At 31.9% G+C, this 18,700-nt stretch overlaps 2 protein-coding genes across 7 annotated transcripts; one reads left to right on the top strand and one right to left on the bottom strand.

Annotated features, from left to right (window-relative positions):
* Window positions 1–1,681: 1,681 nt before the first annotated feature.
* On the top strand, window positions 1,682–2,524 carry LOC120071121 (EPIDERMAL PATTERNING FACTOR-like protein 8). Its single transcript, XM_039023190.1, has 2 exons — window positions 1,682–1,958; window positions 2,066–2,524. Exons 1-2 carry the CDS (start codon window positions 1,886–1,888, stop codon window positions 2,359–2,361), a joined length of 369 nt encoding a protein of 122 aa, XP_038879118.1. The 5' UTR covers window positions 1,682–1,885; the 3' UTR covers window positions 2,362–2,524.
* Window positions 2,525–3,731: 1,207 nt separating this feature from the next.
* Window positions 3,732–8,959, bottom strand: LOC120071120 (CBL-interacting serine/threonine-protein kinase 24). Of its 6 annotated transcripts, none has more exons than XM_039023185.1 (16): window positions 8,790–8,959; window positions 8,511–8,663; window positions 8,138–8,346; window positions 7,431–7,493; window positions 7,255–7,326; window positions 7,045–7,152; window positions 6,865–6,939; window positions 6,719–6,772; window positions 6,323–6,448; window positions 5,936–6,025; window positions 5,450–5,572; window positions 4,933–5,052; window positions 4,634–4,750; window positions 4,477–4,530; window positions 4,310–4,384; window positions 3,756–4,123 (listed from the first exon to the last, which is right to left on the bottom strand). In XM_039023185.1, exons 3-16 carry the CDS (start codon window positions 8,300–8,302, stop codon window positions 4,088–4,090), a joined length of 1,278 nt encoding a protein of 425 aa, XP_038879113.1. In that variant the 5' UTR covers window positions 8,303–8,346; window positions 8,511–8,663; window positions 8,790–8,959; the 3' UTR covers window positions 3,756–4,087. The 6 variants fall into 6 exon arrangements, with proteins under 6 accessions (XP_038879116.1, XP_038879113.1, XP_038879111.1 ...); XM_039023183.1 differs by having other exon boundaries at window positions 3,756–4,175; window positions 8,790–8,955; XM_039023184.1 differs by having other exon boundaries at window positions 4,107–4,175; window positions 8,511–8,625; window positions 8,790–8,958.
* Window positions 8,960–18,700: the final 9,741 nt, after the last annotated feature.

The following is an 18,700-nucleotide window of genomic DNA, read 5'->3' as shown; positions in this document are numbered from 1 at the left end:
AATGAACACATTTTTTAAAGGAAAAAAACGTAAACCGAGGGCTGCAGAATGATGGAACGATGGTCAGCCACACAAGTGTGATGGACCAAAACACAAGGTGTGGGTTGGGACTTCAATAATTTGAATTGCTAAACCATATAAATCATTCGGTCCACATTTAGTGGTTCGTAATGAAAATTGGTGTAATCATAATAAAATTTTATTAATAGATCAATCGTAATAGACCACAATCGCAAATATAATTGAATTATTTGTGATCACAGTAACAATAAATGTGACAGATTCTAAAAATATGGTAACTATAACTGTAACGGTAACTATATTAACTATTGGGTCCCGCGTAATTTTGAAACACAATCAGATTAATTATCATTTGCACCTCAATTTGATTGTGTTCTTCGATTACAAACTTGGAAGTAAACCTTACATTTCATAACGATTACGAAACACAGGTAAACAACAACAAATGCGTAATCAAATGGAGTCCACTTTTCAGATTACTATTTATTTAATTTATTACGCTTTCCTTGGAGTAAACATGGCCTTAGTCAAGAGAAAATAAGAAAAGAATTCTCTTACAAAAATGTTGACATTTTATAACCGTTGAAATATCATTTTGATCCCTATACTTTGAAGTTTGTTCAATTTTTGTTCATGTACTTTAAATTGTTTGATTTTAATCTCTATACTTTCAATAAATCTTAAATTTAGTTCTCAATGCTAGTTTATTATTAGTCTTTAAAAAAGAAAATTATTGCCATATATAACATTTTTTACTATAAGTTTTGAAAACATAGTCACATACTCTGTTTTCTTGCATGAAAATTATTATTAATATTTAATCAATTTCAATAGAATTTAACTCGGGGAAACTAAATTTAAAATTTATTAAAAATACGAGAAGTAAAATTGGACAATTAAAAATATAGGGATAATTTTTTAATAAACTTCAAAGTATAGAGATTAAAATAGTATTATTTTAGGTTGTAGAGGTTAAATATGTGAATGTCAAAAAAGTATGGGAGAGAATTATGAGTTTGAAGAAAATGCAACCTTCTCTTAAGCAGCTTAATTCTTCTTCTAATTGCATATGAGATAGAGAGATACCTCCACTTAAAAACATTCAACATATATGAAAAGAAAATATTTACATGTTTGAAAAATGTTTGGTATATCCATTAAGATTCCTCTCCCTTTTACATTTGCAAATGCAATTCTAGACAAAGCTTAAAACATACCTTCCTCAACACATTTAGATAGAACTAGCTAGTTCTAAGCTCAAGCAACATTTCACTCTTATCACAATTCATCTTCAGATTCTTCAACATTAGTCAATTGAGATCTCTACTTAGTTTCTAAAGCATAGATATGAATACGAGACACGGATACGACACGAAACGTTCATGGCAACATGTTTATTAAAATATATATTTTTATACCATGAAAAAATTTAAAGTAAATGAGTTGATGTATTTATATGCTTAAAAAATTAGTCTAATACGTGTCCAACAAGTGACAGAGTGACACGACACGCTAGCCAAACTAAAATGTTTATACTTCTTAGCGTAGTTTCACCCAAACTTCATCCTGATCGAAGCTGGTATCAATAAATAAATAAAAGTTAAGGTGAGGTGAAAAAGCTTTTCACTTTTTTGTTTCTTCATTGGTCTAAAGGAGAAAGAAAAAAGGGTTGATTAATTGAGTTGGGACCCCCAAAAACAACTGATAGATGCACTGCACTAGGAAGACAAAGGCCACACCATTTCACTGTTAGCTATTTTGTCAATACACACTTCACCAGTATACAGAACAACTTCATTTCTATTAACCCCTTCTTCAATTCAACTCACAATCCTTCTCTCTCCCTTCACAAATTCATTCAAATATGGCTTTAAAAAACTCTCTCCTTCTCATTCTTCCTCTCATATTTTGCCTTTTTTTCTCTCACCCCACATCAGGTAAAACCACCCCTTTACTCATAATTATTATCATTAATCCAAACTTAGAGGCAAAGATATAATATATACTTGTGTAATATCAATCCAATTTGTTTTGTAATATTCAGGGCATGAGGATTCTTCTCCTTCTTCTTCTTCTTCTTCTTCTTCTTCTTCTTCTTCTTCTTCCTCTTCTTCTTCAAAGCAGAAGGAATTGGTAATTGGGTCAAGGCCACCACAGTGCTTCAACAAGTGCTTAAATTGCAAGCCATGTGTTGCTGCTTTAGTTATTTCTCAGAACCATAAAAATGATGATATTGTAGTTTCTAATTTGGAGGCAGATCTTCTTCCAGTCCCTAAAGATGATGCTTATTATCTTCTCTCATGGAAATGTAAGTGTAAAGATAAGTACTTTCAACCTTGAAATAAACAAAAAAAAAACTTTCATTTTCTTTCCTTTGTAGCATATAAGATATTAATTATTATTCTATTTTTCAAACCTTATCTTTTCCTAACACACTTTATGTTAGTCCTGTGGAAATCTACAAGCTATTTAATGAGAATATAAGTTAGTTGTTTTCGTTGAATCAGATGGATGGATTATTATTATCCATTGGACCACTATACTTTTCTGTTTTTTAAAAGGAAAATGAAGGATTAATTGTTTATGGTAATCGATTTTACAAATTATAGTTATTGTAAAAGGGGGGAAAGAAACAGATTATTGGGAAATTGAGATACTTTTGTTTTAATGATTTTGTAAATTTGAGATTTTTAAGCTTATGGGTCGGTTTGTATTAGTTAGTCCATGTGGTTTTGAGTTATTGAATGGTCATAGTCATACTGCTGTACTTGGGCCGACCAGTTTTAGAGGTGCAGTAAAGGAAATCTTTTTAATTTAAAGCTCAATTCTTTACAGCAAAAAAAATGGGTCTGTGTTTAGATGAAAACAGTCATTGTTTTTATATTTCAACTTAGACATGATGATGAGCAGCAGCAAGAAAACGATAATGTTTCTCCTGGACCATGTTCAGATCTTATGCTTGCATGTTCAGACATATATATATATATAATATATATATATAATATATATATATATATTATATATATCTTTTCCTCAACAGCTACGAGCCAAATTGAATCCAAAGCTTGAAACCTCACTTTCAGATTTATTAGAACTGTTCCCAAAGAGTAATTGAAGGGAAAGAAAAGGAAAATATTAACTGGGTCGTCTATGCGAATCCGACATCTTGACTTAATTTTTCACCATCTTTGTGTAAATGGGCTATGTTTTTCACTGAACTCTTAAGTTTAGGACAAGTAGGTCCCGTTTTATAATGATTCTGTTTTTAGTTTTCTATGTTTGAGAATTGGATTTAGTTTTAAGAAAAGTTTGAAGGCATAAAAGAACTTAACTTTTTTTATTTTTAATAAGTAGATTAGAAACAAAGAAATTATAGTAAAAATAGTGTTTATAAACTTAATTTTCAAAATAAGACCTAGTACTCTTAGGTTTAAAGAAGGGAGAAGGAAAGCCTCGGATTTTAACATGCCCCCATCATTCATGTACAATAATCACTATTATGTTACTCCAAAATTCTTAACCTAAAATCACAAGAAAAAGAATACGATAGTATTTAAAGTCACAAGATTCCTTTTTTTCTTTTCTATAATGTTAGAAAAAGGAGTTTCTGAGACTTGTAAACAAAATATTAGAAGCTAGGGAACAGTGTCTCATAAAATATAGTTTAATAAAATTGTACTTCGGAATTATGATCTAATGATTTGTAAGGGTTAGGAATGTTAGTTATTAACAAATTAACCTTCAAAACAGCTCTCAGCAAAAAGATTCTAAATTTATTTTCAATGACATTCTGTACAATCCAAGGCAAATTTCCTACTGAATCCCGCCTTTGGTGACAGAACCTTTAAATACAGGAAGGCTGAAGAAAATTAAACACGCACACACAAATACACACGCACTTCTTGAGTTATATCATTTGCAGCTTAGCCCTTTCTGTTTTCTAAATCATAATAGCATATATGAAGTTCAGATCATGGACAGTGAAGCTTCATTTATAAAAGCATCTCATCATGATGAACAGCTTTTGGGCAAACAGTGTGGTTGCTCATTTGCTCCATAGAACCAGTTAGTAACCAAGCAGGGCTTCAGTTCCGCACACTCTCTAATGGTTTCAAGATTATGTTTTCTAGCTTAGCACAGAAATTCTTGTAGAACTACAAGACCACACAAAACAAAACAAACAAACAAACAAAAAAAAAAAAATGGTAGTGTATAACAATAAATATATATGGAAGTATGTAGGATTTAAGCGTACTTATGCATTTTTTAGTTAATTATATCAAATTACCTTGTGATATTCTAGAGTATCTCCAGCAGCTTTGCGAACGTCGACCATAAAAAGCGATGGTGCCACCTCATAAATCTAGGAACAAGAAGTGAACTTAATAAGAAGTAGTTTCTAAGTACTTTATAAAACCTCGGATTATCAATCATTCATCATGTCTATGAGATTACCTCCAGCACAGCAGCAAACTGTGCAACCCTGTGTCCAGTCCTTTCCAACCTTGTCTGTAAAGAAATTTTCAATTCAAGTTGAAATTAATATGTAATTCCAAAACTATAACATAGTATTATACTTCCATTCGTCATAAGGGAAGAATAACAGTTGCACCTTGAAATTACGTGTGTGGACATTTAAACCCATTGTTTCTGCTACGGCTTCAATGGTTGACATTATAAAGTTAGCAGGTTTACAAGAAACAAAACGTGTTTGCCGCTTTATATAGTCCTGTCATGGAAAGGATATAATTTCAAAAGAACAAAATGAGGATAAGAAAATTGGTAAACGTCAGAATTCCAACAAGTAGGCATACAATACGAGATGGACACATTGTGGCCTGAGAGGATAATAGTATGGAGCTCTTGACGTTCTATATCAAAGAAGGGAAACAAAGCTTGACACGAGCTAACCTGTCCCCGGTCAAATAATGGTGACAGATTTAATCCTTGAGATAATGTTATCATCTCAAATGCATTCATTATCAAAGGACCGCCGTCACTTTTTTCTGACTGATCAGCTACATATTCATCCTGCAAAATGCAAATCCTGAGGTAAGCGAAGAGAATTAATTTAGTGCACAAATATGCATGAAAAACAAGTAAAATGTTAACAAGACCGGTAACACGAGCTTTAAACTTAAAGCAAATTAGAAAAAGGAAGAATGCATTTCATTGCTTAGAAAACTCTGTATAGTATGCCCCACATAAACCCCTGTGGTCACATGCAATGATTAAGAAGATCAAAAAGCAATTTAAACATAACTGCGCAGTTAGGCCATTTGTTTCATATGAAACTACTCTCGAATAAGGAGGGGTGGGTGGGTTCTGGCAGCTTCAAGTAGTTTTCATGGTTGTATATAAGCCCTAAATGTTTCCATTTTGAAGAGATGCAAAACCATAAATAGTGATAAAGGTAACAAAAACCAACCTCAATGTCATCAAAAACAGCCTGAACATCATCCAAGTTTACTTCCTCATCTTCTCCTAGTTTAGCAGGGATGTAGTTTCTTCTGAACCATGGATCTTTTCTAATTTCTTCAATTCGAATCCGCTGCAGTGCACAAATGAAAACCTCCGGTGAAAATCTTTAAAACAATATGAACAGACATTAAATCCTACATGATATGAAGAATTCTTTTTCTTTATTTATGTACTCCACAATGATGGTGATGAATGACAGAATTTCACATGAACTCATTCACCCAAGAAGACAAATATTTCCAACACCAGCAGAATAATGATACATCATTAAAACAAAAAACCCTATGGTCCCTGCCCTATGACGCAGATAAAGGCAGCAAATCCTAAAATAGTAAACTAATAAATAATGATTGAACTCGTTAATTTATGATGAACCAAAAATCTCACCATTGGAGAATTGGCAATAAAAATCTCTGAAACTGAAAAAACTCACAGTTTTAGGATTCGGATCAAGGATCTTCTGTATCAAGGACTTCGCACCAGATGAAAACCAATAGGGGCAGGAATACTCCGCTGCATGTATCTAGGCATCAGAAATGAAGTTGTTAGAAACTTATCATTCACAGTTGTGAAAGCGCTGAGCCATCATCTAATTTTGAATGCAAAAATCAGTTCATCCATGCATGCTTCTCAACCCCAGTACATCACAACAGAAAAGATATTAAAACAAAACCCCGTATTTCATAAATTGGATATATGTTGTAGATGTTGGCACCTAAAAAGCATTTTTGTATCAGGAAGAATGGTATTCTTATTTATAAATATGAGATAGTCATTGAATTCTGAGGAAACTATGGTGGTGTAAAGATTGGAAACAGACCTTCATATTTAGGGTAGGGAGATCTGTCTCTGAAAATGGAAGATATCCAGCCATTAGTACATAGAGGATGACTCCACATGACCATATATCTGCAGCTGCACCATCGTAACCCTGACCTCCAAGCACCTGCAAGGAGCAGTTTACATAATGGTTTTAAAAAAACAGAATGATAGATAAACATGAACATATTCCTACAAGAAAGAAACAAGATACCATCATTTACAATCCAATGAAACAGACCAAAGGAATGGAACCACCTACTTAAGAGCATTTTAACGATATACAGTACATCCATTGAGGCAAGGATGTCCTCACATCCTGCACAATCCTTAAAACTCACAAATCGTGAGTCTTTAACTTGTACTTATACTTTGACATTGCTTATGGATAATGTACCTCGGGTGCAACATAATTAGGAGTTCCACATGTTGTGTGAAGTAGCTCAACACCCTGATCAGAGACAAAGCAGAATAGGTTAGAGAAATGAGTAACGTGCAATTGACAAAATTTCTGTCATTCTAGATAACTGTCATTCTACATACTTGTCGAGACAGTGCACTCAGTCCAAAGTCAGAAACCTTCAGATTTCCATCAGCATCAAGAAGAAGGTTTTCAGGCTACAACAAGGAAATAAATGATTAATTAGGACCAGAACATTTGAAACAGTTTTTTGCCAGAACCGTGAACATTTAAACAATATTCTCTATTTAAAAGTTTTGCACCTTAAGGTCCCTGTGGTACACACCCTTGCTGTGACAATGAGCAACTGCATCTATCAGTTGTTGAAAGTACCGTCTAGACTCAATTTCTGGAAGCTTCTTTTGAAGAACCTGTGCAGATCAATTATACATAATCATAATTATACAGTTCCAAAACTCACCAATCTGGAGGATGATAATAATGTTCAACTATTTAAGACAGGAAAGCCATACGATTTTATCATATAGTTCACCTCCAGAGACAAACTCAAGGATAATATATATCTTTGTCCGGCTAGCCAACACCTGGAATTTAGGGGGAGATATCATAAAAGATGCCAATAGCAGGAAAGTAATTACAGATAAATCCCACAAGTAATTTGATATTGTCAAGAAGCCATAAGTGGTACCTCATGCAGTCGGACAATATGTGGATGCCTGACAATTTTCATTATTGATATCTCCCTCTTAATCTGAAAGAGAATTTACAAAAGAAAAATTAAATTAACGAAATATTTAGAACATGAAGCAAAGGGCAAGTTTCATTATATATAAGTAATAGCAGCATCCTTCCAGACATGAATACTGCAGACTTATTGAATTCATCATGACTTTAACGGGCAGAGGAGAAGCAAATAATCGTGCCTAAGCTCTGAGTTTGTTCATTTCTTTATTTCTGTGTAGTTTTCATTCATGAGGAAATACTGATTATCCAGAAGTTTGATTCCTGATCATGTTTTGAGCTTAAACCATGGCAAAATTCATCACCTCCTATTGATAATCCTTTGTATATACTCATAACTTCCTTATTAGAATGATAGTTAATGTGAATCTTCAAGTGAGTAGTGACTCCATGTGCCTTACCTCCATAATAGGTTAAATATCCGAGTGCTAATTCACGTAAGGGAAAGTGGGGTTAAAAATAGATTTCATGATGTTCAGTTGACCAAAAAAGAGATGCCCAACAAGTCCGGATTAATAATACAATTGATTCAGCATCGAGTTTCATATTAAAAGCATATGCTGTCCTTTTAATATGAACATGGAAATAATACTCATTAGGCAGCACTATGACATTAAATCCTTCCCGATATTTATGAAGAATTCAGGTAAGTACCTGATCTACCATTTTGTGCTTGAGAATGCTACTTTTGGCCAAAACTTTTATGGCCACACTCTCTCCCGTCTCCGTGTTACATGCAAATTTAACCTTGGCGAACGTCCCTTCGCCGACAGTCCGCCCCACCTCATACTTCCCAAGTTTTCTAGTTAGTCTCTTCATGATCGCATTTTCGAGAAGAAAACACACTCCGCGATAGTTGTCAACTAAGAAAAAGCATCCAACATGACACACAAAATAAACCTCAATCGACTCAATTCAACAAGGAGCCATCAAATAAGAAAAAGCAAGTCCACAATTATTCAATTCCAAAACTTAAAATTAGCGTGAATTGAACGGCCGAGCCTGAAATCGAATTCGAATAATACACCTCAGCTTTATGCAAGTCCTTATTCCGCTATGCACTCAAATTCTCTTCATGCTCAGAAACACAATCCTCTTAATATTCTTCTTGTCTCAGCATAGATATCGAAAATTTGAAACAGCTGCAGGGAAATTGATCGGAATCAACCAACAGAACAATCTGAAAGCAGAGGAAAGCACAAATCGTACAGATTTAAATTGGTAATTAGAACGAAAATGTGAGGAGCACCTGGAAGAACAACAATTGGGGGAGCTAACTACAAATACACCGGGGTGAGATACTTACCGGAATTGAGTTAATCACTGGAGAAGGAGGAGGAGTTGATATCGGGACGACGAAGAAATGACAAAACAAGCAACAAACGGAAGTATGATCGAAAAAAATGGGTTTGGTAAGAGAAGGTGGGCATTCTCAAAAGGGGAACGGTAAGCCAAATAAATTTGATGGCACTATGTAAAGCAATGTACAAAAGCGCAAGTGGCGGATTGTGCCCCCAACTCCTCTGCTTTCTACGTTTCAGAACGTGAGGTTATTAGCTTAACTCATTCTTATTTCAATATTTCTTTTTTTTTTTTTAATTGAGAGTTATTTGTGCCAATCATTTTAATATGACCATCTCTATCGTGATACAAATAAAGATCCCAATAGACATCAGGATTACGGTAAACATGATCATCTCTAACGTGCCTTCTACGTAAGCAAAGGTTAGATTTCATATATTTGTTGGGTAGGTTATTAATCATAAAGATATCTGTGAATGAGTCCTCTATAAAAATAAAAAGATAAAAAAAAAAAAAAAAACTCTTTAATTGAAGATAAATTTATTAGGGATATTTGATGTCTTAAATTTAAATTAAAATGTTGAGAAGCAATGGTGAGAGAAAGAAGAAAAAATGATAGATATGCAAACTTTAATAACCAACATCATTAATTAACAAATAGTTACTAAAGAGAGGTAAAAAGTTTTGATTTTAAATATAATAAATTACACCATTAAGTACATAAATTCAACACCCACGGCAAGTCTATTGTATCTTTTCAGGGCTTTTTATACTCATGCCCTAATTAAAGAGGTCAAATTACAATAATAATGTCTTTAAAACACATTATTTCCATATTTGTGTCTTTTGATTTTTATTTTTTAAAATGCTAGAAATTAATGGGGTATTAGAGACTTTTGGACTGATTTTTATGTAATATTGTAGCATATTTGGCTATTTATATTTTCCAAAATTTTCAAAATCTATCACAAAAGAAAATTTTCATTTCCATAAAATTTATGAGATTTTATTTTTTTCTAATTTGTCTTACAAATTTTTCTTTCTACAAATTTTGAATTTTGACTTATAATTCATAATCTCCAAATTCAGTAGATTGCATATAATACATAATTATAATATCAAAATTTTGTTTTCATCTATGCTTTTTTTTTTTTTTATTTACACCAGTTTTATTTCAAATATATAGGAGTTTTTTCAAATATATACAATGTTTATTTCAAATATATGTAGAACAATTACAAATTTAAGGTTGTTATTTAATATATACCTTTTACTATAATTTTGGCCTCATTTCTATTAAGATATGTATTTCACTTATTTTGTCACATCTATCCATGTATATTCAGTCATTTTGCAAATAAATGCCTCATATTATATAACAATAATGCTAGGGCAAATTGGAAAATTCATCCTTAAACTATGGTAGATGTTGCAATTTTCCGTTGTAGTTAAATGCTTTGTTTGAAGAAGTTTCATAGTAAATTGAAACATAACCACCATAACGTATTTTCTAAGATTTAGGGTATATAACATATTCGTTAACAAATAAAATAAGGAACAATTAAATGGAAAAAGATGGTGATCATATATTTCGTAATTAATGATTAATTAAAAAAAACTCTCTAAATAATTAATTTTCAATTTATTTTGATTTCCTTTAATATTTTAATTATAAAATACTACAAAAATTAAATAAGAGAGAGAATGTACTACAAAATTAAATTTGTCCTAAAAATCTGCAAAAATCTATTTTGAAATATCGTAAGTTTAAGTTATTTATGAAATATGGCTCGTGAAGTAGGTTGATGTTTAAATCTTTCTATTTTTAGTTTCTGATAGGATAGATTAGGGAGGGAGACCAATACAAGGCTTTGGTAAAAGTAGTTTAAGATTGGACGGTAACATGATTTTTCCTTTCTTTTTTCCTCTTATTCTTCTTCTTATTATTATTTTAAATCATACATCATTAAAACCAAAAACTAATAACAAGAAAATTTCTCATTAAGAATCAAGGACATCTATCTAGAATAAACATCTTCCCAACAAACATCACAATCTCCCTCTTCAGAGAAAGAAATTTGAGGATCAAAAAGATTAACACCAACGTACACCACAGAATGTGCGATAAAATTACAAGAATGATTACAATAACCAAAGTTAACTTCACCAAAACTCTTGACGACCGCAACTGTGGCATCTACTAAGATAATATTAGGATCATTTAGGGTCCAAATAATATTTATCGAGGCTGATTCCACTAATAGAGGTTGACATGCCTTCCAATTCAAACAAAGAAGAGAATATAGGTCAAGTTGAATAACCTCTCATTTCATCGCCATAATAGGCCACCCCTATCGAGACTTTTGAACATAACGTAGATAAGAGAGTTTCGAAAGTCATGGACCACTTAGCTTCCTATATTTGCACCAAAAGACATCTACATTGAGTTTCGAACAACAACATCCGAGAGAGGGGAGACCATCTTTCCTAAGTCACTTGACTCTCAAACCTCGTTGAATCAGGCCTCACAATTGCATTGACAAGATCAATAAAAAGATAATTGACAATCATTTTGCACCAACATGATTATATAATCCTTAAATAATGAAGTCAAATATTGTGTAAATGTTAACATGATAGAGTTGTTGCCCATAAACAAACTATCACCATCATGAACCATTTTTCTCTCTCTCTAATCCATAGCACATTGCCCTAGCCTCTTCCCTCTCTTAAAATATATTTCTATTTCTTAAAAAACCTAAAAACGAATAGAATCGACTAGTTAGTCGTCGATCAATGATTGACTAGACTTATTTAGAGCCAACAATCTAAGTCATTGGATTGTTCTATTTTATCTAGAATAGTATGAAAATAGAAATATTTCGTGTGAGCTCATTGAGTATCCTTGGTTCTTGATTTTTGGAGTATTTCCTTATTCATTTTATGTTTATTGAAAGAAATTGTCAAAAAAATCCATAATTTTTGTTGCAATTGTATTGCAAGACAGCCGGACAAATTTTCATATGAGGAAAGAAATCAGAATTGCAACAGTTTTAGAAAGGATTATCCAGCAATTTATGACTCGATTATCAGTGATTTTATCGGTCGAAATTTTTTTGAAGAAACCCTAACATGAAAACTAAAAAAAGGGCATGAAATCAATAATGGCTCAGACACAAGCATTCAACATTTTTACTTATTGCACAATTTTTTGTTTTTCAATTTCTCGTTTCTTTTGTTCTTCTAATACTATTCAGTTCTTGTTACTCTCTATTCAATCCACCCTTATCGAAAGATTTAGGGCATTTAGGACCAACAATCCTTGAAAGATGAAGTTGGGTTGATGGATGAAAGTTATAGTAAACCTCTCGAGTTTAGTTTCTTTTCTTTACTTTGTTTTTTGGGGGTTTATGTGATTTACAATTCTAGCACTATTTTGATTAAGTTATTTAATTTTGTATTTTCCTTCATATTTATTGGACTTTATTAAGTTTCTCTCAAGAACAAATTTTGTTCATATCTTTTTATCAATTTAGTACAAGTCCATCATTGATATTTTCCTTCGCTATTATCTTACTTTTACTATGTTTTTCTCTTCAATTATAGTTTTCTTTTATTTCTTCATGAGTTAAACCCTTCCTTAGTATTAAAAAAATGTAAATACTTGAAGGGAAGAGAATAAGTCATCTTTCATGCGCAAAAAGTAACTTTGCCTATTCCTATAGCATAGTTTGTTTATATTGACTTTATTTACATTATTAATCTAGATTGACCACCTAGATTAATATTTTAAAAAAATTGAGTTTGATACTGAGAAGATTAAATATAATTTGGTTTTTATAAAATCAATTTTAGAAAAGAAAAAAAAATTAGGCATAAGCCTTTGTTTTTTACCCTAGATATTAGGAAAAATCTTGAGGGCCTTGGATTATGTTTTATTCATCTAAGTTCTCATTAACTATAAACATATAGGTTTAATGGATTAAACTCTTAAAGATGCTTCATAGAAGATTTAATAGGTGTTGAGTCAGATATACAATGATAAATTTGAGTCAAAATTGCAATTGCATAAAATATGACATTCTCTGACCAAAGAATATGAGCATGTTTGAGATCGTTTTTTATTTTTGTTATCTTTAGTTTGTTTTCACACACATAATCATCTCCCAACTATTTTTGTTAGTTACTTTGTAAATGCATTCTTGCTAAAAGTCTTGCTGATCTTAGAATTTTTGTTACATATATTCCCTTGAGTACGATATCTTGAGTACTTTCTGTATTAGTTGCTAACATTGTGTGCTTGCATTGATGCTAGAGACTATTTTACTTTCATAGGGGTTACATATTTCAAGGTTGTGTCATGACATTCATCATCTCCCAACAACCATTGATTTGATCCATTAAAGACTGACTAACAATCTACCTAAAACATATAGGTTAATGATAATGATGTGTTTAAAGCTCATCAATTACACCTATAAAATCTTTAAGATTAAATTTACAGCAACCAAAAATTATATTTGAAATTATGATTGATAATATTGTCAAGATACATATATTATAGGAAAATAGTTCGTAAAGATTTTTATTGTATAAGAAATACATACATGTATTGATATTTGTGTTTGTACATTTTTTAAATATCTCTTCGTGTAGTACAATTGAAGTGAAAAATGATGATTTAAACTTCTAACTTTTTATAGAGGACTATTAATATCTTGATTTTACATGTTTTTCTATACTATGAATAAGGTGTAATTTGAGTTATAGATTACAATCAGCCGTGGGTGAAATTTGTGTTTTGTTTGTGTAATATAACTTACATATGTGTCCGTTATGTTCCAACAAAATGGTATCTAAGTTTATTTTATAGTTATATGGAAGCCAACAGTTGCCATTCAACTTTTAATGTTCAATTTTAGCAAATGTGTTATTATTACCTCATTATCTTAATTTTAAAAAATGGCTTACATTATATATCATTCAAGTGTGCCTTGATTTTGGTTGATTTGATTTCACAAGTCAAATTTCAATAATTTTTACATTGAAGTTTATACATTAATCGAGAAACTTCATCTTTTCATTTTTATCTCTTTCTCTCTTCCTTCCTCAAATGTTTCTTATGACTTCATCTACTAGCTACCACCGATGACCAACTCCAACGACAATCATCTTCCACAACATGCTCTGACGACCACCTCAGATGCCCGACTCTAATGACCACCTTAACATCCGATAACAACCACTATCGAAGACTACTACCACCTCACTTTGGTGACATGACCACCTTCAAATGGTTAAACTTTGAAAACTATTTCTAGTAAAAACCACCTCCAACAATCATCTCCAACAACCACCTCCAACGTCCAACTTTGCTTAACTACCATCTTTGGTGATCAACTTTGACAATCACCTTCGATGACCAACTCTGACCACCAACTTCATCAACCATCTCCAACAACTAACGCTAACGACCAACTCAATCGATCATATGCTAAAAAAACAAAACAAAGATATTTAGCCAGTGAAAGTATGTTTTTAAATACAAAATTGAAATTATTACTTATAATGTTTAAGAGTCAATCTGATATAGTCATTTAACATTAATAAAAACACATTAAGCATATACTCAAACCAAGTAAACTTGTTTATAAAAATATTTTTGACAAAATATAATCAAACACATTTATATTTTTTGTTTTAAATAGATTTTTATAAAACGTGTTTAAATATGAATAGTTTTTTGAAAAACATTTTCCTACCTACTCGAAAGCTCAAACATGAATGGATACCATCATCATTGCGCAGGCATTCCACCTCTTTAATCGGCAATAGAGGATTTTACCAACATGGTTAAGTCAAGCCATAGCGCCATTTTAATATCACTTGTTCGGGCAACAGATCTATAGATATCTCCATAATTGTATGATTTGTCTACTTCAAACATAAACCCTCGTGGCTTTACTTTGGTGATAGTTGTGGGACTTCAATCACATTCTCGGTAACACATATATGCATAATAAACCCTAACTTGTAATTTGACATAAGATACTATAAAAATCCCTAAACCCCTTGATGTCCTATCCTTTGTTTTTACACACATGTCATACTCATACATTCCACTAATGTGAAGATGTATTGTAATTTTATTGTTTATATGAAACAATAGTATTTTATCTATCTCAAGTACAATGGTTACATATAAAAAATTGTAAAGTATATGTGAAGATTTTGAGTTGCTATCTTGATTGAGTATTAAAAATTTAGAAAAAAATATGTGCGATTGAAGGGCTAAAAAAAAAGCTTAAAAATCATACTTTTCTAGATACCCCTAACTTAAAAACTAAACTTTGTACCCCAAATATGTACTTTGTAGCTACTCCAAATTAAATAACTTTGCACTCCAAACACAGATTTCCTAACTCAACAGACATTTACAGACATGTTAGCTTTTGACTTCATAACTCAACTAAATGGCTCGATCATTTTCTTAAATAATTTTTTATTGATAGCATCATTAATGAAATATATATATATATATATATATATATATAAAACATATTTATTTCTTTTTTAAACTCTGCAATATATATAGAGGTGGAAAGATTTAAATGACTTTTTTGTTGATGATATATGTCTTGACTAAACGAATTATGCTAAGATTAATATAATATAACATGTCAGATTGATAAAATTTAAGTAATGCAGCATAATGTAGCTATTGATACATGATTGACCTTATTGATCAAAAAGTATCCTTAAATTAAACATAAGAATTTTTATGATCACACATTCTAACTTCCATAATAGACTACAAAAGTTTCTCCTTCACCCTTTCTTTATCCTCCTATCGATTTTGTTATGAAAGGACAAGACTATTTTAGAAACTTTTTTTATATTTGTTGCATTAATTGTGGAAAAGAAAAAATAGTAAAAATAGTGAATAAAATGTTTGTTGATCTGTATTATAGACAGCTCAATGTTTATTCTTTACTGTAAGAAACTTTTTTTTTAGCAGTAATGGTAGATTCAAAATTATAACTTCTTAATCAAGACTAAATTCTTATACCTTCAGACTTAAAAAAAATCTTATACCTTCAGTTGAGTTATGTCTAAAAATATTAACAATAATAATTGAACTGAATTGGGTTTGATTTGATTATATAGATTGTGTATTTTTACGTCTTCACTATCTATTCTCATAAATGATATTCCTTCGAGATCCTTTTGTCTTGCAAGAGGCATTTGCCAAAAATGATCTATTATCTTTGTTCCTCATTGGACCTGAGGGTTTGACAACTCTCTTTAACTTGGCTCTTGCTCGAGGGTCAATTTAGGATATGGGTTGTTGGATTTTATGTCCTAAAACTCTTGGATAGTAAATGTTATCAATTGATCATCATCAATAAATAGTTATTGATGTTAATTTAATAAATGTTATTGATTGTGTTATTTTCTATTTTGTCTTAATAACACTAAATCCAATAAACTAACATCAAAGGTTGTCTTATGAGTCTTGAACTATATGCGGAGACATACAAGGATCAATGTTCAAAAAACAACCTAAAAGGTCTATAGTATAGGGATAAGGCTGGGTACCTTTTTCTTGGTGACACTATGGATACGATCCACTTTGTATTTGATACAAACGCAATGATCCGACGCATTCATATAGGTGACACGCGTATCCTATACAATGAGTTTGCATAAGACTGGACCCCGAAATAGTAATCACTAGATGTAACGCCATTAACTAGTTTAGTTCCTATTTCAATTGGATGATCTAGGCAACTTAGTCTTAATCCTGAGTGTATTATGAACTCCTGTTCATGAGGGATTATCCTTTGATTTGTATGGGTGAGAGTGGTCAGTTTGCCTACTCAATAAGCCTACCATTTTGGGGACAAGACCGAGTGAGAAGTTGGGAACATAATAATACAAGATGGAATTAATTCCTTCCCGACTTTAGGGTAAGTAGATGAGTCTTTCCTTAAGTGGTGTCTCTAGGACTTGAACAAAGGGCCCTACCCTCTTATTGACCCGAGAGAGATTTCTGTTTATTGGCTGGACCATGAACAGGTTGTTCATTAGAGGAGCACTAGTACTTAAGGATACCGAGGTAACCTAAGGGTAAAATGGTAATTTGACCTAGTTGGTGTTATGGACACTCATGAAGGACTAACTTGCTGTTATTGGCCTATATCTGTGGACACAAAAATATATTTATAGTGAGAAGATTGCAGTTGTGAGTCTTTAGTGGAATGTACCCACAGTTAACGAATATTGATTAATTTGGTTAATGAGTTTAGTTAATTAATCTCATGTCGTTTGAGCTTCTAATCTGCAGGTCTACCATGTCCTCTTGTTAGCTCACTAAAAGATGTTAAAGAGAAATTATTTGAATTGTTCAAATCAATTTGAGGAAATTGTATATTAATGTGATTAATATGTAATTGATTATGGATGTGATCTATAATTTAAATTAAGTTGGAGAGAAATATTTGAATGAGATTCAAATATTTAATTCAAGTGGATTAGATTCATAAAGAATTAATTAAATAAATTAATAGAGAGGTGAAGTGATGCACATAAACATACGATATTTACTTATGTTAATTAAATATATACGTTAAATTGGATTTAATGTATAGATGATTATTTGATTAATGTGCTAATTAATTAAATAAACATTATTTAATTAATTAAGCATAAGGGTAAATAGAAAAAGACTTGGAGAAGGGGCTAACCCTTCTCCATATAAATTCTTCCTTATGGCCCTTTTAGGGTAAGAATTTCATTTGGTGAATTTACCCTAGCTACCAAAACAAAATCCTCTCTTTACTCTCTAAGAGAAATCTCTCTACCTCTTCCTCTTCATTTAATTGAATACCACCTATCCTTCTATTGGAATCCTTAAGAATAACAAGATTATTCTCGTGGTTATGTCCAAGTTCGATCGAGAAGAAGTTTATGGCAAGGTCGAAAGGATTTGTCGTGGAGCTTGGGAATCTTCAAAGGTAAGAATGGTTTTCTCTTAGTTTCCCTTCTTCAAAGCATGTTATTTCATATGTTTGTCCTTCATATATTCTGTTTTAGAACAATTTTTTTATTCAAAAATCAATTTTTGAGATGCAAGGTATTCACATGCTTTCACTCGGGATTCGATCCCTACAATTGGTATCAGAGACAATTTTTTGCATCTTCATTCTACATGTTTTTTAAACAAAAATCATTTTAGAGGTGGATTTTTAAATCTGCATTTTTGAATGAAGGTTTGTAAGATTAAGTGTTTTCTTGGCACTTAGATTATTTTTAATGTGATTAAAATGTAAGGGCTCATTGTATTTTTTGGTATTTATTTTTTGTTTTGAGTCTGTAAGTTTGTTCGATCGAAAAAGCGAGTGTTGCTGAAGAGATCGGGAAAAACGAAGGTGTTCGAGACAAGTTTGGAGTAGAAAACGCACAAAAGAGGGGTGTTTTGCCTTTCAGCATCGCAACTGTAAACCCTAGGCCTTAATATTCCTATTAAGCATGTTTCAGTTAATGTATTAAGCATGTTTTTTAAATTTTTTTTTTTTTTTTTTTTTTTTTTTGCATGGGTGGTCGTTGTGGCTGTTTCGGAGTGAGGTTAGGAGGTCTTGGTGCTGAGGGCTATCTTTGAAAAGTAGAGATAGATTCAAACATCTAGTTCGTTTGATGATCGACGATGGACGATCTTGTTTTGTTTGGTAGGATCCTTGACTGCTAGAGGACGCGATTTTGGATTCATACTGGTTTAGGTGGTTCATAATGCAAGAAGTAGTTTGGAAGCGCAGTTGTCGAAGTTCATGGATGGTGAGGGAGGTTGGAGGTGGCCTACAGTGTCTTGGGAGCTACTTGAGATCTAAGGTCTTATCCAGGCAGTGGAGCCTAAGA

The sequence above is a fragment of the Benincasa hispida genome, chromosome 2 (genome assembly GCF_009727055.1).
Source record: "Benincasa hispida cultivar B227 chromosome 2, ASM972705v1, whole genome shotgun sequence".
NCBI lineage: Eukaryota > Viridiplantae > Streptophyta > Magnoliopsida > Cucurbitales > Cucurbitaceae > Benincasa > Benincasa hispida.
This window is presented reverse-complemented; position numbering and strand designations above follow the sequence as displayed.